Source organism: Acromyrmex echinatior, chromosome 8 (assembly GCF_024713525.1).
Source record: "Acromyrmex echinatior isolate Ae372 chromosome 8, ASM2471352v2, whole genome shotgun sequence".
Lineage (NCBI taxonomy): Eukaryota > Metazoa > Arthropoda > Insecta > Hymenoptera > Formicidae > Acromyrmex > Acromyrmex echinatior.
In genome coordinates, this window is record NC_141859.1 from 9,817,128 (window position 1) to 9,839,866 (window position 22,739).

The window sequence follows — 22,739 nt, forward strand, 5'->3', positions numbered from 1 at the left end:
ACATATTTATGTATGTTTATACATAATACATAATTGTATTTATACATAATTATACATAATTATGCATATTTATTTATAAAAAATTTTTTACCGGGAAGCTAAGAAATGATAATGAAAAAGTGATTTATTCGTCATTGATATTTATAACTTAATATATAACAAAAAGAGACCTAATGGAAATGAAATTATATACAAATAAAAAGTAAAAGCAGGAACCGGCCCAAATGATTCTGTACAAAAAGCACGCACTCTTAGCGCTTTTTTTATCTTTTTTTAAAAAAAGATAAGTATAAATGATAATAAATAATACCATTTGTGTTTTACTTTTTTTAATTTGATAGAATTTAACTTAATTAGTCGAGATAGCATTTGGGTTTTAATTTTTCATTTGATATTTTTTATTTACATTAATTTTTTTCGGAGAGTAATAATTTTTGATAGAGAATTAAAGTTGCCATTGTAAAAAAAGGTAAAAACAATTTACTTTATAATTGAATATTATATACAAAGGACCGGTTTTACCAACTCAATTAAGCCGAATCGGTGATTAACTGTCAACTATAAGTAATCAATTTTACTAAACAACACGATTAGTCAGTTCCACTGCCAATTAAGTAATTGGCGTTAGTGAAATGGGTCCAAATAATTCTTTACAAAAAACATGCACTCTTAGCCCTTTTTTTATTTTTTTTTAAAAAGATAAGTTTGGGTGATATTACGCAGCTCTAATAACTATTCAGATAAAGAAAATTTGTTTTCCTTACCTGAATAATCGCTTCTTAAAGCACTGTCGCATTTTTCTACTTAATTTACTACATTCTCTCATTTCAATGAAAATGTATCGAATGAGTATATTTTTATCAAGTTTTACGATAACATCCATTTTCTAAGGCTACATTCCAAAACGTCCTCTTCGAGGAAAATTTTATCGAAATAATTAACAATTATTAACGTGTAATTGATGCATGTTTCCATATGTACAAAAGCCAAAATGTTTTTAATCTCTGTAACAATTTGTAAAATCTTGTGCCGTGTAATATATGTACTATATATTACATTTCCTAATACTTACAATGTTGCAGCGATATTATAGCGCAATCTGCAATATTGCAACATTTATTTAATGTTACTGCAAGTTTCTGTGCTGTATGGGAACATTTAATACAAAGATGTCAAAAACCATCGTGTTTATTGAGAGCCAATATGTTATATTAAAATCTTTTTTTAATAATTCACGAAATATTCATGCAATACAAACAAGAATTAGTTAAAAAAATAAGGAAAAAAATAAAAATTTTTTTAGTTACAAAAAATGTACACTCTGTACACACGATGGGTCATTTGTGAAAGTGAAAAGTGAATTCCGGAGTTATTCTAGTTAAAGGATACACAAATTAAGGCCACCATAAAACTTGTTTTCTAGATATCAAACTTTTTTTAGGAATAGAAGAGAGACCAACATTTGAGCGGATGCTCTTTATAGTATTTCGAAAAAAAGGAATACGCAAGACAAATGATCCAAAGATGTGAATTAAGGATTAAAAAGTGATAAAAGCAAAGTTATACGCAAATTAAATTTTAACTGGATGATATAATATACTAGTTAATATAAAATATATAATTAAATAATAATTAGCTTTTTTTATTACTTCTACGAATATACGTCATAATGTTATTAGAGATGTAAATGCGGAATGACGAAAAATATCAATGCGCAGTACTGCAGAGCGTTTCAGATCAATACGAAAATGCGCGCACATCGGTTTTCCTCGCTCGTCTTCGTAGTTTGCGATGGGTTGGGGATTATTCCAGTCGTGAGCTCGTCCAGCATGTTTATTCCGAAGAATTATCGAAGATATTATTGCTCAAGATAATTCTTTTCATCGATTCCATTAAAACAGTTATCTTTTAGAATTTTATCAGATATTTATTTGTATCAGAAATAAAGTTTAATTGCGATGCAATGCATCTCAGCGTGTGTGAGAATGTGAGCCTGCTCAATTGAATAAACATGATGGGGACGAGATACGCATCGTGTAATTACATAGTGTTTATTATACATTATTTTCTGTCTGTTATAGGAAGAAATAAATCTTTATTGTAATATATACTAGAGATATACTATTTTAAATAATAAGTAATAAGTATCTCTTAATTAATTTTAACAAATTGATATAATTTTTAAATATAAACAAACAATTTTTAGAAATTTTTAAATATTTTATAAAATTATTAAATTTTGCAGATAGTCTAAAGCTTGCTAGTCTACATGACGCTTATCAACGATTACTTTATGGAACCCAGCCGATACCTTCCGGTTTTGACATCGCAAATATATTGAAATATTTTTCTCAAACCTTGCTATGTAAGTAATTGATGTACAAATTGCGTATAATAAATTTGTTTTATTTACTTTTAGTATTATAATTATAGATTACAATTTTCTTATAATCGATCAGTAAATCTTCCCTTTCTCGGAATATTCTTATCAAGCTTTCTCTCTCTCTCTCTCTCTCTCTCTCTCTCCTTTATATTATAAGAATATTTATGTTCTCGTTTTTCAATATAATCGCTTAAATAATCTAGTAAATGAAATATAACAATAAATATTTTCAGGTCTGTTAAAAGAATCGTCCGTTTCGCCATTCGATATGATCAAATCGCAACAGCTCGATGGAGAACGAATGGCTTTGTTCCCAAATTTGGATTACAAGCAGCTTTACAATGCGTTAACGCAGATGATCGATGTTACACCGTTGATCCATGTTGGTTTGCCAGGTTTGTCTTCATTATTCTATCATTATTATTATTACATAAAATATGTTATTATATAAAATAGAAAATTAGAAGTGTTACTCATACTTGACTCTAATAAAGTCTAAAAAAAAAAAAAATTCTACTTTTTCTTACTTTTTCTAACAATTATCGAGAAAATAGCATATATTAAAACTTAATTATAAAACTTAATTTTACATATCTTCTTCATATGGTATATATAAATAAAAATATAAATTTTAATATTACTTTCAATAATTATGGATTACAATTTTCTTATAAACCAGTAAATTTTCTCTCGGAATATTCTTAAACATCTTAATTCTATGCATATAATTAATTTACGTTAATTTTTTTAGCATTCGGAAAAGCCTTGCTACAATGTCTAGCGTGCATGCTGCTGTTCTTGGATCACGATTTAATCGACAATTTATCGTACTTAACTGCCAGTACGATATCAGTACTTCCTGTGGAGCTGCATGAAGAAATTGTCAATTATCTCTGTTTTTACATTTTACCGTTTACCATCAGTGAGTTTTTCCATTACATTTATATTTGTATCGGTATTATTCGAACTTGTGTATGTTATATGATAAGCACACATTCTCGTCTTTCTAAGAGAGAATAACAGCTGCCGGGAGGGAATGTGAGTGTGGAAAGAAAATATTAGTATTTTACCGATAGGAGCTTTTCCGTTAAGTAAAAAATTGGCTTGCCGGCTAAAAAAAAACTAATTGATAAAGCGTAGAATAGTGCGCATTTTATTAATAATTAATTTAAACATAAGCTTTAATTATCTATATATACAGATACATGTATAAGCAGATTTAATAATTTTATTTTTATGAGATGACATTATCCAGATTAGCTTGCAGTTACATTTACATATTATTAAGATTTTTATTATTATTGTAGTACTTGAAAGCTAATGGTAGAAGAAGAAAAAAGTTTTTAAAGATTTTTATTACAAACACTTTAACTTTCAGCAAGGAAACCTGAAATTGGAGACGAAAGTGCCGCTAGTCAATCAGTGGCCGCTGTTATAATGATGGTGTTTCAATATTCCAATAATCCAGGTATCATATATAATATAACGTATGTCGTAGGAAAAAGTATAAATTAATACAATTTAATTCAAAATTATATTAAATGAGGTAATTTGTGTTAGTACCTTTACAGGCTTTTCTAAAATCTTGTATTATTATGAAAGTATGTATATACCCGAGTAGAAATTTTCGTAGGGCCCTCCTCAGGCCCATGTACGGCTTGCGCTACTTCAGATCAGGTATAAATCCGGTGCCTTAATAGGGCCCTAATGCTACATGTAACGCCACGTATTAAATGACCCTGATCAGAGAGATATGCTCTAGTTGGGAATTTCTCACTTGGGCCTGATCAGGAAATGATAAGGTATGCCTTAGTCTTTCTCTACTGATTAGAGACCGATCAGGCAACATGATTAGGGCTCGTGTCGCGGCGATCACGGCGTTTGAGCGAGTAAAAGTTATAGAGAGAGAAGCAAGTTGGAGCATGCGAACAAACCTATAGTCTTCCGAATAAGTTAGGCTAATTCTACAATATACTCTTTGTTTCTTGCTGTTTTTCTCTGTTTGTCTCTTGCCTTTTTGGTCAATAAGACAAGAGACAAACAAAAAGCACATTGTAGAATTAGTCTTAAAGTTGATTAAAATCTCGAAATTACGAGGATTTTCTTGAAAATTAAAAGTTCGATTTTTACATATCCATGCAATTCTATATATCTTAATTAATACGTGAAAGATCTCTCACGAACACGATTCTAGGGTTATTCTATAAATTCTGTTGTTAAAAAATGGTTTTACTCTTTGTGTGAAGAAAATTAAAAATATGCATCATGCCTCTTCTTTTTGTGTAAGGACTTTATTACAATTATATAATTATTAGAGATGTGTTAGGGCTTTCACAGTTAGCCTCAACAACACTTTCAACTTTATCCTTTGATAAATACATTATTTAGTTCTGTAGACTCAGACGTGAATAAATGTTCAATCTCTTCTTCTGTACAACTCCACCCAAAGTCTCATGTCTCCTTGGAGTCACAAAACGTTTATGAGTCTGAAATATTTTTCTCTAAAACTTCGTGATTTCCAAATATTTGACTACCATATATAAAATACCAAATATAAAATAGGATACCCTGTATATAAAAACTAAATGTCTATTTTTTATAAATGATGCAATTCCGCCAAGGTTATTAGAACAAGAGGTTTTATAAATGAACATTGAGATTATTGTAAATGAAAATGCTCTAAGAGCTGAAAAGAAGAATGAGAATAATTTAGAAAGAAATAGTACAGATGAAGAGATTCATTAATTCATGTCTGAGTTAATAGAACTAAACAATGTATTTATCGAGAATGAAGTTGAAAACATTGTTGAAGATAATTATAAAAGTTCTAACGATGAAATTATTATATAATTACTGTGAAGTATAAACGATCTCGATCAACGTCTACCAAGTGACAATAAAGAATTTAACGAAATTATGCAACTTCGAGAGTATGAATAATAAAGGTCAGTGTAAGGTCACTTTAAATTTTTTAAGTGAAACTCTTTATATTTTTCATTGCATATTCTTGTAGCTTATCTCAAGAATTTTTCAAAATACTATAATAAAATATTTTTTTATTTTGAGTTATAAGGCTTAAAAGTTACAATATCGCTACAAAACTTTTATTGTGACTGAAATATTTTCTTTAAAATTCCGCGATTTTTCAAATATTTGACTGTCAAATATAAAATAGAATACTCTATATATTCAAATAATTCTTTTTTCCTACGTATGTGTGAATAGGTATCCGTATAATGAATTCTCAAGAAAAAATATTTAAACAAAAAAAAATGCTAAACAATATAGGGGAGAGTTGCCGAATGCTTACTGGTCGCCTAAATCGTACCTCATCAATATTTTATATTATTATTTTATATTATTATTATCATTATATTTAATATTATTTTATAATATTGTTACTAAATATTATAAATATAATATATAATATTATATGCCTTAATAGACAATATTTGATAACAATATTATAAATTATTATACATGAATTAATGGGAGAGTAACAGAAGCGTAAACGAAATTTCTAGAAGACGAAAATTGGAACAATGAAATGTTAAAAAAAACATTTTACGCTTCTTTTTCATTAATTCCATTTAATAGTAATAAAAAAATAGATTGAGTGTTATACATTCAGCAAATCTCTCTTATCTGTACTATAAAATATATCAATAAAAGAGCTAAAAATTTTCATTTTTATTTACACGAATTTTTTATACCAATGTTTTCATTGATATTAATTAGATCAAAATTACATTTTCATTGATGCATACTTGCAATATTAAGGAATTCCTTCGCATCAATTCTGCGGCGAACTTTCCGATTTCTCTCCACTCTACATAGTGTTAAGTCTTGTTTTCTCTTTTTGCTACTTTCCATGAGAAAGAATGAATCTAAACCGAAGATGAATGAAGTATGAACCTGAATCAAAAATGAATCTAACATTACAATTTATTGATTAATTTTTTGACAAAAAAAATAACAAAACAGAAGCACATAAGATATATATATCTTAGTTTGATCTGGCGTAAATCCGGCTTTCGTTTTCAGAAGCTATTAAGGCATTCCGTAGTAAGGCCTAAGTCAGACATTCTTTAGTAGGGCATACCTGCGTGTTCCCTGCTCAGGCACAAGTCGGTATATCTTAAGAGGACGCAATTCAGGAATTACTTAGTAGGACATAAGTCAGACATCCTTTAATAGGGCATGCCTGCGCGTTTCCTGCTCAGGCATACGTTGATAGGGCGCAATTTAGGCATTGCTTAATAGGGCACAAATCAGGCAGATCTTAGTAGAGTATGCCTATTCATTTTCCGATGAGGTCCAAGTCGGATATATCTTGATATGGCATGCCTGAATTTTCCCTTATCAAGCCCACATCAGGGATTTCTGAATAGGGCATACCGCAATGCTTTCTGTTCAGAGAGCCACATGATAAATCAGATTAACCGAATCCGATTTTTTACTCGGGTATGTGTATTCATGCGAATACAAATGTTAAATTTGTAGATGTATGCGTACTACGAAAGAGAACATTTTCTCTTTTTCAGCACATCATTGTCAATTGCTGGAGTGTTTAATGGCTCTGAAACCAGCAGTAGTGAAAGACATTCTTTGCGTTATCGCTTACGGCACCGCATCAGCAAGAGCATCAGCTGCGAAATTGCTGTTTTATTATTGGCCTTCATTTAATCCAAATTTATTCGATCGCCGTGCGGTGTTAGTAAAATTTGCTAGTGAGTATTAAACCTGAAATTATAATAATTAAGAAAAATATAAAGTACATTCTGGTGAAAAAATTTCGCTGAAATTATTTCACGTTTTGGAACATTTCAGGGAAATTGAAAATTTGTTGAAATTTCCCTGAAAGTGAATTTTTCAAGTTAACATATTAAAAAATCGCTGAAATTAAACTGAAGTTTTGTTTGAAAAAAAACTTTTCAGCTAAAAATCGTTGAAATTAAACTGCAATTTTTCTGAAATGCTGAAATTTTGCTGAAAAGTATTCCAAAACGTGGAATGATTTCAGCGAAATTTTTCCATTAAGGCATTATGTGTTGCAGTATTAAAACTTATTCTTTGATACAAATCACATAAGTTGTTTAATATGTACGAAAAATATAAATATGTTATGCATTAAATATATCGATATATATTTAATATTAGGCAAGAGATAATAAACAAATTCCAAGAATTATACAACAATGTATGTCATATAAAACTGTATTATCTGAGTTCCAGATGATTTCACCCCGTTCGTATGTCAACGAGATAGCTGTCCGAATGCCGGTAATGCGGAAGCTGCAAAAGTCTGTTACAATCATGACATTTCCATCACGTACGCTGTTGAATCTCCGCCTCCCCTTTATCTCTGCATCGAATGCGCGAATGAGATTCATCGAGAGCATCCAAATCAAATGTTTTACGACATTTTGCATCCGATGCAACAGGTGTCCATGGTTTGCGAGAACAAGGTGAACATGTTGACTTTGAGAGAATTCAAGTTTGTTGCACATAATATACAGTGTCGCTTAAATATTTAAAATTTTACTAATATTTTTATTTTCTGTTTTTCATCAGAACTGTAGAGGGTCGGATAAATCAGCTATCAGTGTTTGCTTTTCGACAGAATGCGCAAGTTACAATGGAAATCATCCTATACGATATTGTCAGCAATGTCACAGTATTCGTCATAACAATCGCCGTGGCGGTGATCACGTTTATCACATGGCGCTTCCGCACATTTCGCAGCTGGACCCGCAAGCGCAAACTTATATGGTTCAAGCGATTGTCAGGCAAGCTGTAACCGTAATCATAAGTGATAATGCAAGCTCAGCTAGACATGGTATTTTTGTTTTGCAGTTTGCTCAGAGAAGCTGAACCGATAAGTATCGATAGCAATCGGGACACAACAGATATAAATGCTAGTACTAGCAATAAGGGTGGCATAGGATTCGTAGGAAGTAGCAGTGGTGCAAGTAGCGGTGCTGGCGGTATCGGGAGTACGTTCGGTCATTGCGACCCTACGAGCTTAGAGGAACGACAGCTCCTCGGCAGATATGGCGTATGGCTGCTAGTGGGACTTTGTACCCCTAACGAAGATACCCCGGTTGAAATACTGGGCCGTTTATTATCAATGTTATTTCATTGGTTTCATGTCACTGCCTACTGTTTCGATGGTATTGAAAAAAGACTTATACACCTTATCTTTTCTGTTGGTAATTTAACACTTTGCATATATACACTTTACTCAAGTAGACGTAGAGAGCCAGACGTAGGTAGTAGCGTGGTATGTCGGCTAAATATGTTGCCAAGATGTACAAGATGTAAGCATCCTCTGTATACACGCTGTACATGTAAAATATATGTTGTTAGCCTTCATGTTTGTCTCAAGAAAAACATTATTATGTCGATGTTTGAATATATTTGTTTCTGAAATTATAAACCAAAATACACCTGAAATATTTAGCCGAATTTAATATATTTCCGTCGTATGAATTAAACAAAAATGTTCGAGATTTCATTGATAAAAATTGCATGCAATGTATCAAAGATATCAGCACACAACTCGACACATATTTGAAATTTGCACTTAAATGTCGAATACTTTGAAAAATGTAGCCTCGCATTATTGCATGCCAAAGTTCGGGATAACAATAAATGTCAAATCTGTTCATGTGTTCCAATCGTGTTGTATGTCGTTAGATTGGTAGTTTAACGATTAATCATAATAGCATTCCTATATCAATTTTAATACTTTTATCTTTTTATAATCAATTTCTCAATCATTTCAGGACAGGCAGAAAGCGCGCTTGAGAAGTTAAAAACGGAGTACGTTTGCGACTGGCTCTCAGAAGTTATGAAAACGCACTATGAAGTATTCATTTCCTGTCTTCTACCACATCCTGCGGACTACGTCAGAGTTGGAGGTCATTGGTAAATAAAGCAGAGATTTGCATTTTTTAATAAAATCTTTACATAATATATGTAATTTTGATTATATGTATACATAATTTACAATGAACGACATTATTGTAATATTTACAACTGCGATTAAATCAGGTTGACAAAATTAATATCAGTTATTATTCCGCCAAAAGGGAAACCTTGGCTTCTCGGACATCGCATTTAAAAGATGGACTGCATCGACTGTTTTGTCTGGTACCGTACGAAGTGATAACGCCTGACGTATGGGATTACGTGATGCCGCATTGGATGGAAGCAGTGGTAAATGACGTTCCAGAAAATGAACTTCAGGAGCTAAAGATAATATTGAGGTACTCGTTTTATTTCGGGAGAAAATCTTTACATATTTGGAATTTTCAATTTACACGAAAAATATTTATCATTTTATGTCGCAGCAAAATTTTGGACCGGGACATGAATTCTTTAGGATTTGACGTGAAGAAAATGTATAACTTTATAGCAAAACGGTTTGTCAATACGAGCGCTAAAGTGCAAGAACAGGCCCTTCACTGGTTGCAAACGCTTACTATGCTGGAAATAACATTACCCTTGGATCAACTATTTTCAATATTTAGCAACGGAGTAGCTGTTATGCAGTCGATGAGCTTGGCAGAGTCAGAATTAAAGCCAAGCAAGTCTACGAAGGAAGATGATGCAAACATTACATGTACGTAATTATAATTATTATCTGTACCTTAATATTTCGTCGAAAGAATTGTTAGCTTTATAAAAATTAATTTTATTTTTAATTAAGAAGGCTCCACTCGCGATTTATTATTTAGAATTATAAATTTGTTGTATAATTTTAACTCTTGACTACATGAGTCGTTTGGACTCGAAGAGAAAATTTTTTTGGACAAAGTATTGTTACTATGAAGTTTGAAATTGTGTAGGTAAAAAAACTTTGAAGCTTCCTCTATCAATCACCATAAGAGGTTCGCTTACATTCTGTACTTCAAACATGACGCTTTAGAGTTTAAATATATGTTGAGGATTAAGCATGGTTTTAACATGTTTAGGTCCCATAGTGGAAAATGATTCGGGGAAATCGACACCACTTTCCGATGATGTAGTGCCAACACCAAGACACATAGAATTTTTGACGAATGCGGAACTTAATTTATCTTGTTGTATTCTCATGCTTGATATATTATTGAAACAGGTGAGATGTAAATCTTTAAAAGAGTTATCTATATATCAATTATGCAGAGAATCTTTTTTTATTCACTTTTATGTAACAAAAACAAAATAAAAAAATTTGCTTTTGGAAGATGGAACTTCAAAATGTAGACAAGCATACTGGAATTAATACGCGGGTTTGTCGAGATGCTTGCCATTTAATGAAATCCATAGTTGCATCCAATTGGAACAACTCTCACGTCTGCGATAATACTTCAGACATTGAATGTTCTTATTGTGAGTCAAGGGTAATCTGGCACCAACTATGTCTACAATTGATTACTTACATGGCACCAGAAAATCCGGCGTATCCTCCCGACGTTAGTTGACTTTATAATTTTAATTTAGTTGATAATTATTATACAATATAATTATAATTAAAATGTTGTGCAATAAATAAATATTTATAAATAATAACTTATTTTTTTCGATATTAGAATGTTTGAATTATACGTGAAACAGAAGAGAAAATTAACAAGTTTTTATCTTTTTCAGACAATCGTGGATGAAAATGCGGATGATAATGCTCGTAAAAGTTCCCCGGAAACAACAAAGAAGGGTGATTCGAAACCGGATGTGGTCATCAACATGCCCGTACCAGAAATGCATTCTGTCGGCGGGGTCTTAGTTCATATGCCACACGTACGTCTCTTAATAAATAAACTCTAAAATGGCAAATCAATCTTTCGATCTCGGACGTTAATAACGTATTTGATGTTTGTCTCATTGACAATTAAATTTCCGTGATTTTATTGTAAAAAGAAAAAGAATACGAAAGGAAATTTATTCTTCAATAAGATAAACATCACCAAAAAAAATGTTATTTCTAATATGTCACTGCGTATTACACAATCTTCTACTAATAAAGCAGCATGCTACTTAAAACTGTCTTAACTGTGTATATGTATCCGTATGCGCTTCTCTCTCTCTGTCTCTTCTTCTACGACACGGCCTGATCACAAAGACACGGTAGGCTAATCTATGTTACCGGAATAGCTATTTTGATCGTTTATGTCAGTTCTTCGAACAGATTATGACAGCGACAGTAGAGACAGTTTCGGAACAGCTGGACCTCGCAGCTATTATGCCAACGGAGAAGATTATGTCCGCCGTCGCGAGAACGGTTACACTGTCAGAAACAGACGTCGGTGAGCCAATATTCTATGTATTGTATATCGCAACTTTTCAATTAATTATATTTAATCATAATATTATATAAATGCACATATATACATATGTATACATTTTCAGCTACCGCAACAGTGAGCGTGGCAAAACCACATCTGATAGGCGAAAACGATGAACCTGTGAGCTTAAGTCCAGAAGCTGATTCGGATGACTTTTGGCATACTTCCGTAGGAAAGTTTCGTTTTACGATAGAAGAACTACCAGAACAACTTCAATATATCCATAAATTACTGAAGGTACCAATACCGTGACTGTATTACAAATTACAGCGGCTTACAATGCATATGCAATATCCACAGAATTACGATTATTAATTTATTTAACAATTACGCGCTGACTGTAACTATTTAAGTAATCAGTTCGCAAAAAATCATAATACTTGTAATTCTATAACTATAAGAATAGATTTTACAATTGTCAAAACTATTTAATTAAAAATTACTTTCGAAAAATTTCATTTGCAGGAGATAATGACCATCGACAAACCGGACATTCTTTATTACATGCTGCAGTGCTTGAACGTAATGTGCTTATATGGTGACGCGTTTAATACTGCAGTGAAGGATCATCAAGGATTCTTTATATGGTGCCAAGAGAATTTATTAATAAAAAAGTATGTATTAGCTACACTTGTTAAAATATTTTTTACAGAGGTGATTAGAACTTGTGTAGCTTCAATTAATTTTCTCAATCATTTATTATTATCCTTTACAGTTTATGGGAACTTTTAAACGCAGAACATTCGCATATAGCACAAGTGACCGTTCCGTTGTTATTGCATTGTGTAACATTACCCTGCGGCACCGACACTTTCTGGCGGCTTGTACAAGAAGAATTTCACAATTCCGATTGGCGCGTTAGATTCGTCGCGGGTAATTACGGGTTATATAATATGAATAAGTTGACTTGATTTATTATTATTCTAATTGGATCTTTCTCATTTTAGCATAGTACATTTATTTTATATTCCTTTATCTATTAATTTATTTTATTTTTTAATTTCTGTATTTTATTTTCTAATTGATTTAAATTTTTTTAAATTGATATTCTATTATATTCCAGTTGAACGCGTTACATTAATCGCGAGATTTATGGATTCAACACCATTGCGGAACATATTAAGCCTTCAAGCTGCATTAGCAAATGCGTTCTGTTATTTAGTAACAAGTATGGATGACAATAATGTGTACGTTGCGCAGCGTGCTACCTTGTATCTCGGTACTATTCACGATACAGCAATTAGGGTAAATTTTATCAAGTTCTTAAAACCTATCTGAAATTTCTTCACCTATCTAATATTCTTCATCTATCTGAAATTAAGTTTTTAAAGATCTATCATGTTTTCTCAATATTAGAGTATTTATTTATTGTTTAATATCATGCATAATTTCTTTTTGGGTTTTGATAAGAAAAATAATTCTCCGTTCGAACTATTATTTATAATTTTATTTCAGTCGTTAATTTTATGCCTGGAAACACAATTTGATTCCGTAATAGTAGACCGGCCAATGGTATTGCAATCGCTTTATCAGCTACACAATAGTCTTAGCGATCGGCGTATCTTAACGTGGGAATTTTTCTTGAATCGATTTGATACGTTATTTCTCGAGGCTCAAATCAACTTGGAGAAGTCGGGGGATGTGACTTATTTGCGCGGTTAGTATCATCCTGTTAGTGGAAAAAATATAAATATTACGACATTTTACGCTATGTATTACATAAAAATTGTGTTGCTTGAATAAATATATCGACGTTCTGAATAAGCTTTTCTGCCATAGATTTAAAAAATACGGATATGAATAGTGAAATATTTATGAAGAAATTACATCGCGCACACGAAGCGTTATCTCAGTCTGACGGTAGTGGAACAAGTTCCGTAAAGACACTGAGTGCGAGTTTTGGCACAAAATGGCCTTACAAGCGTACGATGTCCGCACCCGCGTCGATGATACCTCGACAAGACACTAAGCAAGGTACGTACCCTAAATGTTCCCGTTTTTCTCTAGTCCTTATCCCTATCGCCTTTTCGCGCACATCACAAACTATGTCGTACACTGTGTGTTACTTTTCTCCTTTTGTTTTCCGCATCTTTCACGCAGAAAAGGAAAAGGTGTACAGCCGACAGTATTCTGCGCCGATCTTGAAAAGGAAGAGCTCGAGATTCGGACTGGGTCAGTTGTTGGGGTCCACCCCGCCTAATAACAGTATTCCAGGTAGAGTAGCGTGTGTTGCCTGTGTAGCTGTAGACAAGACATAAATGTACGCGCAAATATGTTGCTCGTTTGTATTACACGGATGTTAACGCAATCAACTCCAGATGGATCGTTCGAATAGGTCGAACGGTAAGTAGCAAGTCGCAAAATTCGCAGAAATGCTTTAGTGATGTCTGTTATTAATGTATGTTTAAAGTGTGAAGATTATTGCTTTCGAAATCGTAAAGTAAATTGAGCAAGTTATGAAAGAAAAATGACTTACAAATTGCTTTTAAATGCATGTTTTGCAATGTACAAGTAATAACAAAGATTTAAAAATAGCGTTATCCTTTTTTATCTCGTAAAATAGATTTGATTGGGCAGATTTTTTTTATCTACCGAAAGCAAGTCAAATTGTATACTTTATATAGTATAAAAAATAAAATTCTTCATTCTCGCATAATCTCAAAATACTTCGCGTATCGTTTTAATTAGTCTTTGAGATAATATGTGATGTGCATGCCTTTCTTTTGTTTAGTGTAAATTTACTTAGCATATCTTTATAATTAATTCTTTGAATTGTAAAAAGTGACATAGATAGATAGAAATATAGTTAATATTAATATTTTTACTTTGTAGATCTTATTTCTTCTTTTTTGGTGAATCTTATATCTATATATATATATATATAGAACGTAATTAATATTGGAAAACTTTGCAGATGGTCATATACATTCATTGAACATGGTCGACGAAGCTAGTACGTTGCCAGGATATACTCACAAAATCGTGGATCTTGAAGAAGCAGATAAAGAAACTATGCATTTACTAGTCTTTCTCTTAATGCAATTTCTATCGAGGCAGGATCAGGTAAATCATCAACCTATTAAATCATCAACCTATTTTCATACAAAAGAAAAGAGAGAAAGCTTTCAATGTACATTTAAATGTGAAATATTTAAAAATTGCAAAACATTTTCTCGATCTTACTCATTCAATTTTATAAATTAATATCATTCAATCAGGCCTATCCGACGGATGAGAAACCAATGTCGAAAACGCAGGGTATAGTCTTGCGACATTTATATCTTCTGTTGGGATACAATCAGACTGAGCGCACTTTCCATACCACTCCGCAACGTTTAAGGTGAGATTTAACATTATATTGCATTAATTATTATTACAAGTCAATATTTGAACTATATTAATAATTTAACAGCTCTCGGATACAATGATTGTAAAAAATATAATGTTATAATCAAGTAAATGAAACAATTTCCAGTTTTGTCGATTAAAATTGTTCGATTAAAATTATGTATCAAATTTTTATATCAGAGATCTCTTAAATTTTTATTTTTTATTATTTTAATAAAATTTATAACAATAGAATCATTATAGGTTGTCGCCAGCGTTTAACGTCTTTATTGCTAATTTGCCACAACTATTAGACCAGAATCATGTAATGGGCTGGCTGATGACGCCATCAGTTTTGGCGATATTACAATATTGCCCTTGCCCTCCGCAATCTACACCTCCAACTGATCATCAACCACCGAACTACAGTCTTTGGTATTTAGAGCCACACATCAGGCGGTCTTGGTTGATGTCCTTGCTTGTTATTTTATATAAGGTAAAAAACTTCTATGATAAATAATGAACATATTATGTACATATATAAATTAAAATTCCCAAAATGTGATTCCTTTTTAGGAAACCAGTATGATAAGAATAAAGCTATGTATCTGTACTCTGTACAAGAATGTACGAATTTTTGCGCAAATTGATTATTACAGATTAATTCTCACATTAGTAATTATAAATCGTTCTTTTAGTGTCAGTATGGGCAACAGCCATGGTGTAATCAGCTTCAAGCATTAGTGAAGATAGTTTTGAATACGCTTAATACTCAGCATCATCAGTGTAGAAGAATACCAGCGACTATAGTTATGGGTGCACCTCCTTCGAGATCTCGTGGTAAGAATTCAAACAAGCCTAAAAAATCGTACCTCGGAGAGTAATTATAAAACAATATATCCTTCAGATGTGTCTCAACCATCGCTCGGAGTAGAACATGAATTGACAACGAACACGGTAGGAGAAATAGATACGGAAACTCCACCGATGCGTGCACCAATCTCGGTGCATCAACGCAGTCCTGGAGGGATGCACGGGCAAATGGAAACTCATTGGGAAGAGAATAATAGTCCAGCGTGTCGTTATTTCAACAAACATTTTACCAGGTCAATAAATTTATAGTCATACTCTTGAAACAGTTGACACTCTTGAATTGCACGAAGAATTGCAGAAAAAGATTATTAGTTAAGTTAAAGAGTAGATGAAAATAATAGAGATGAAAATAATGTATGTTTTATTTAATATTATTAGCATTTTTTTAGAAAGGATTACTTATTATATAATTTTTATACATACTTAGCGATCAATTATTTTACCGTTACAGTTTTACCGTTACGTTCTTTTTAGATAATATTTGATAGGCGTTGAATAGTGTTAATGTTATTACACGCTTCTGTCTTTATTTACATACACACATAAGTAGTGGTATGTTACAATTTGTCGCGAATACTTTTGCAAAGTTATTCGATCAATGCGGATGATACGGAGTCCGAGCTGGCAGCGATTCCTGAGAGCCCAAAATCTGACAGCACCTTACACGGCAGTAGTGGAGGATCCCTCGGGGAATTAGAAGAAACGATTCCTAGAAATGCATCTCTTCAAGAACCACATATGTCGATTGTGTTGGATGGGACGGCTGAACCGAACAATCGAAATATTAATAAATCAAAGGCAGAATCCGTGACGAAGCCAATATGGTTCTTAGGTGGAAATGAAGATGAAGTTAATCAAGTAATTTTTTTATTATAAATCAATCTGCATAAAATAATTAGTGTATAATAGCAAAAAGAACCAATTTTTAAAAGTGAAAATATTCTCAAATTTTTATGGCAAAATAATTGAAATTTATTGAAATTTATTGAGCGAATTAAAAACATGTGATCACTTGCTGCAGGGAAATAAAAGTGGCCTTCAAAAGAAATGGAGCGTATATGAAGGAGTGAAAATGATGGTAACGAGCACATTTCTCACTGGACAACAAGAGCCTCCAAGATCTTTCCTTAAAACAGCTATGCCGACAAAAAATGGCAAAGGACATTTACCTTACAACGGAGACACATCGAAAACATACGATTTATCGAGTGCTTTAGCACTTGCTACCAGCATATCTCATATTCAAAAGTAAGATTAGACATCTTTCCAACTATTATTCAATACAACTTTCTAATAATAATACACTATTAATAATACAATACTAATAATAATACATATTTATTTTTAGTAATATTAAAAATATATATATTTATATTTCTTTTATTATAAACTTTTAGACCTGAATTACCAAAGATAAAGGATAAGGAGACAGAAAAGAATAAAGGAAAGGAGAAAGAAAAGGAAAAGGAGAAAGAGAAAGAAACGGAAAAGGAAAAGGAGATGGAAATGGAGGAGGAGAAACAAAAAGAAAAGGAGAAAGAAAAAGCGCTCGTTAAAACTGTCGGGACTATCAATAATATCGAGCCTCTGAACACTAAACATTTAGGTAGACAGAAATACGTGGAACAGATCACAATTACAGCGACATCGCCGATTTCACCTTGCCAAGTAATTACAGTGACGAACAGCGATAATTCGAGTTCACCGGCACTGAGTTCTTCTATATCATCGCAAGTCATAAGTACAGAGAATGGACAGCAAATAGGTGATCCTCCTACTGGTCTGCAACCTTTAATGACTACTCCGACCGTTGAACGATTGCTTCCCATTGGTACAATAGCTCGAGCGACTGGTAAGCGCAATTCGTATTATTATTTTATTAATTAATAATAAATAAGTTACACAATTTCTTATTAGGATCACGAGCTGCGCAACGCGTGTTAAGATGCGAAGATACATATGGCTCTCCAGAATCACCATTGTCAAAAATGGACATTTTGACAGTCAGTAAGTAAAATGATTTTAAAGTGATAAAGAAATAGATATTTAATAACGCGAACAAAGTAAAATGGAAGGAAAGTTGTCTAATCTAAAAAAGATTGAAGTTGAGTGTAATTTCATAGGTTCCTCATTTGAGCAAGACAGCGAAACTTGTATGTCCAGTGATATTACGAGTCCGCATAGCGTTTCCCAGCTGGAATTTCCAACGCCGGAACGATTACTGCCGGTTGGGCCTCAAAGAGATTTTCCCAGTTTAGTCGAGCGAGTACGTCAAGCTCTCGATATTTCAGATATCGAAGGTTTGTACGCGCTAATAACCTGGATCTTAGTGATAAGCCGATACAAATATTCTCCGAAATATTTCTCTTTTAGATACGAATAATAAATTGAATGAAGATGTAAAACGTGACACCCATGGTATAACACTCACGAAACAGGACAGTGGAGCATCTGATAATGTGGTAAAAACGTTTTTTTATTGATTTCTTTTATAATCTCGCGTGATTTACGAACGCGCAAAATAGATACTTATTTTTTAGGCAAAATAAATTTGTAAGAATAAAACATCTATTTATTATGCACAGTCAACATCGCTCGTACCAACGTGCAATGAAATTAATTCGAGTAGATCGCCAAGTCCGAGAAGACTAATTAAACAGGTGGCTTTGGAATCGTCTCCTCCAGCGATCGATCCCGAAGATTTCGTCTTGAAAATAGCAGATCATGATCAGAAGATTAAGTCGAAGGATCAATTTCGAATTCAACGTGACAGAGCACGGAAGATCACTGCTATAACGGATCAAGATATGATTACTCACGCAAGACGAATGGAATCCTGGTAAATTTCTTATGTTATTAGTACTTTTATAACAAAATTATACGGATGATACATATTATAGATTTTTAATTTGCACATTTTAATTTGCGTATATTTGTCTCGATAGGTCTGGCCCACAAGTCCAACAAAATTTAGATTTTGTCTCTCAACAAGCGTATCATGCGGATTTTAATTTAAAGCAAAGTTTATTTCGCATCGGCGACGATTGCATTTACGACAGGTATATAATTTAATATACTAAATGTTATTAAACCAAATTATTAGCATCTCACTGAACTTGATTTCGTAACATTACTACAGGTGTACGGAGTGCGGAACGATAAGAGAAGAATATTCTGATGAAGAACTTGGATTGTGTATAATAACTTTGGGAACGTTTATTCATCGAGAGCCATCCCTAGCGGCACCGTTATTACCGGAAATACTCGGCGTGGTTACCAAGTATATATTATACTTTTACCACATTTTTAAGCTAAATAAAGTACTAATAAAGTACTAATGTATTGCTTGTGTGTACTAGGGTTGCTCTTAATGCAATGTATCCCTGGCAAAGCGAAACGAATATGCACCTTCCAGGTGGTGCGGTCAGCGTAGCGCACCAATTTCTCAGATGCGTTCTTCATCAATTAGCACCTAATGGAGTATTTATGCAAATGTTTCAGACTCATTTAAACGGTAAGAATATTATATTGATAGACTAATAGAATTCAAATAATTTTCCTAATTCTAAAATTTTGAATACAAAGGCTCGTCTACACGGCAAGGCGCGGCGCAAAATAAGCGTACGAATGTCTAAACATTGTCGATACAAATAAGTGGTGAAAAATAAACTGCTGTGATTTTTTTATATCTGCTAGCAATGTTTTAATATACAATTGTGTATTAGGATACACAAAGTCAATGAATGTACGGATATATATATCACACGTTCTTCTAACAGATTTTTCCCTATTGATCTATTATCACGTTCCTCATTATTATCGGGAGACACGGTAATGTCTCGATAATAATTTTTCTTATCCACGTTTTTAATCCAAAAACAGCTGGCGTAACGTAGACATAGCTGTTGGAAAACTTTTATGTCTATTACCTTGTTATGTAAACGAATCTTAAGAGTGTATGCTGTAAAAGATTTTCTGATAATTGTCATATTTTACGAATACAGTTGTCTAACATCAATTTCTCTGGAAAATTTTGAATAATAGTTTTTTTATTGTTATCTATTGTTATACATTCTATTCTTTCAACTTGCAGAAACGACAAGGTTGCAGTTTTTCAAAAGCGTTGCGCAAGCCTTAGTCGATTTTAACGAGTTAAATCCAATCGCGCCATTGCAATTGTTGCTTGAGGTAAGAAAGTAATTTAAATATTACGCGTTAAAAGGTAAAGGTAGATTTCTTAATTGTTTTTGTAACTCGCTAAGTGTATTTTTTACGTTAGAATGTATAAAAAAAAATTAATTTTACCCTGTAAAATTCAATTTTAGACGTTAAACATGAAAAAGTCATTGCCGCTGGAACGGCTGCCAATAATATTATATAATATAGCATGTTACTTGGATTGTTTGCCATTGGAAGCAGGATTGGGTCCTGCTGCAGCCACATGGAGTGGATTATTGACACAATTTGATGGATTATTTCGAAGACTCGTTCTTATGCTTCCTTCCATCGAGGATATTACTCCTCTCTTGCGAATTATGATTTCAATATTAAAAGTTCCAGGGATTCAACAATCAAAAGTATTTTAATTAGTAAAATTGCATAAGATTTTTCTTTCTTGTTTTCGGATTACTAATTAAAAAAAGAAATTAATGTGTAGTTTATTTATTAATTTACTTAATTAAATTAGCATCTCAATTGTATCTCAATATTTTTTTTAGGGAATGCTGGATCCATTCTCCAAAATATTAAGTTACGCTATACAAAACTCAACATTGCAATATAATTATTTAACGGACTTGTGCTATTTGTGCCATAGAGGGTTTACTCGTGATCGTGACAAACATTTTTTTGGAAGGACGATTGTATTCGAATTAATTCAGGCCATTAAATTTAAAATTACAATACCGGACTCCAATTTTTTATTATTGCTTCAATTTGTGCTCCAAGTAAGTGATTGCGTAATATTCATAACATTATGTCAAGCTTTTCAATTTAAACTTCGGATATAATTTAATTAGTCTATAATTAAAAACTGACAAATTAAAAGGATATTAATAATAACATGTAATGCAGGATATTGGAGGATCCTTGCCTAATAGCGTCGTTGCAATGGAAAATAATATTCAGACAGACATGTCGCCGATCTATAATACGAATGCCTCTGAATCTTTAAAGAATCAGTTATCGGATGTCCTCGAATTTTTAACTGACTTTCATACTTTAAGTAAGATCAAGGTAATACATTTAATACGCACACGTGTGCTAAATCAATCGCTATGATAGTTAATTAAGTTAGATTTTGCGAAATTTATTTTCTTCGTTTCACTTAAAGAACTTTTCCTTTCTCAGAGTTATAGCAAAGGTATGCAAGCAGGATTAAACGAGGACACGATAGGCGGGATGTTAAAGTGTGGCCTTGCTCAATACGTAGCTTTAGAAATTACGAGAGGCAACAATAGAGAGAACAGAGCCGTAGCACGTTACTTGCCATGGTTATACACCGTACCGTCTATACAACAAGGGTAAGCTATTTTCATCACTATTAGTCATGTCTTTTGTATTTTCATTAATAAGATTTTATCTAATTAATACAATTATAGAAGCTGATTGAATTTACGTGAACATTTTAGAGCTCGTGAATACGTCGATTGTATTGGCCACATCAGACTCTTATCCTGGCTGTTACTGGGATCACTTACGCATATAGCAATGTATACTGGCAACAATAACAGTCATTCTCATTCAACGGTACTGTTGGCGCAACCGATACCTCAAGAAGTATCTTGCCACATCGCAGATCATATACAAGTCATTTTCTCGGGGTTTCCTGAACAATCAAAAACCTCGGTCCTTCACATGTCCTCGCTCTTCCACGCGTTCATTCTTTGCCAAGTATTTATATCTTAGATATTATAATATTTTTAATATAGGTTGTAAAATAGTACATTTATAAATTCTACTGAATTTGCATTAATGAAACATTACGTTTTGACTTTAGCTTTGGACAATGTATTTGGAAGAAATGTCTAAGAATAATGTAACAAACAGCGAAAGCCACAATGTCACCATGAATATCTTGTTAGAATTTTGGGGGAAGATAACGCCATGCATTTTGCAACTCGTTTCCTATTCGAAAGCTGTGAGTACAAAACATTATTCAATATTATTGAAGTTCTATCTTCTTAAATTGACACATTCAAAATAAACTTGAAGTAACAACATGAAGAAACAATTTAATTTTTAGCTTTCTGAAATGCTTAACTTGCATTTCTTAAGCTTGTTAGAGGCCTTATTAGAATGCGGATCAATCCTGTTGAGCAAATTACTGCCTCTATGGAATGCTATATTATTTTCTCATCATGTTCAAGTAAGAACAGAATTGGAGATAAAATCGAACAATCGAAACAGAAAGATAAAGGTGACCAATTGTTGGCTTGTTTCATTTTTTAGCTACCAGGACATTTACAAATGCGGTTGCAAAATTGCCGCGATTTCCCACCGAATAAAATGGCAGAAAATTTCGTTACTAATAGAAGAGAATCAAACGCGATACTCTTACGATGGTTACATCGTTTACAATTTAAGATGGGCCAAATAGAAATGCAATCTTCTACCGCCACGCAATTCTATTCCATTTAAAAAAAAGAGAGAGAAATTTAAAAACGAGCTTTACGAAATTTTACTTTATAGAATTGAAAAATTTACATTAATCAATATATATCGAAGATATAAAACGAGATATATACAAGAAGTTGTTCTTTAAATTATAATTATTATAAATAATTTTAATAAATCGTTAAATTTAAATCGTTATAATGTTGAATTTTTTA

The 22,739-nt window shown here is 32.5% G+C and overlaps 1 protein-coding gene across 2 annotated transcripts; it reads left to right on the forward strand.

Moving 5' to 3' along the window:
* The first annotated feature begins 1,747 nt into the window (after positions 1–1,747).
* unc79 (UNC-79 domain-containing protein) lies at positions 1,748–22,725 on the forward strand. 2 transcript variants are annotated; one of them, XM_011061323.2, is made up of 47 exons: positions 1,748–2,036; positions 2,246–2,365; positions 2,617–2,778; positions 3,135–3,305; positions 3,762–3,851; positions 6,928–7,113; positions 7,613–7,851; positions 7,958–8,172; positions 8,240–8,595; positions 9,172–9,313; positions 9,478–9,654; positions 9,739–10,010; positions 10,363–10,505; positions 10,615–10,842; positions 11,018–11,164; positions 11,541–11,670; positions 11,774–11,946; positions 12,175–12,323; positions 12,425–12,582; positions 12,773–12,954; positions 13,165–13,366; positions 13,489–13,683; positions 13,810–13,923; positions 14,624–14,772; positions 14,928–15,049; positions 15,301–15,532; positions 15,735–15,876; positions 15,944–16,142; positions 16,497–16,767; positions 16,931–17,157; positions 17,307–17,761; positions 17,827–17,916; positions 18,033–18,209; positions 18,283–18,371; positions 18,495–18,748; positions 18,855–18,968; positions 19,049–19,189; positions 19,269–19,423; positions 20,003–20,097; positions 20,235–20,486; positions 20,628–20,855; positions 20,983–21,144; positions 21,259–21,431; positions 21,540–21,801; positions 21,908–22,048; positions 22,154–22,276; positions 22,360–22,725. In XM_011061323.2, exons 1-47 carry the CDS (start codon positions 2,012–2,014, stop codon positions 22,546–22,548), a joined length of 8,418 nt encoding a protein of 2,805 aa, XP_011059625.2. In that variant the 5' UTR covers positions 1,748–2,011; the 3' UTR covers positions 22,549–22,725. The 2 variants fall into 2 exon arrangements, with proteins under 2 accessions (XP_011059625.2, XP_087265124.1); XM_087408998.1 differs by having other exon boundaries at positions 7,619–7,851.
* Positions 22,726–22,739: the final 14 nt, after the last annotated feature.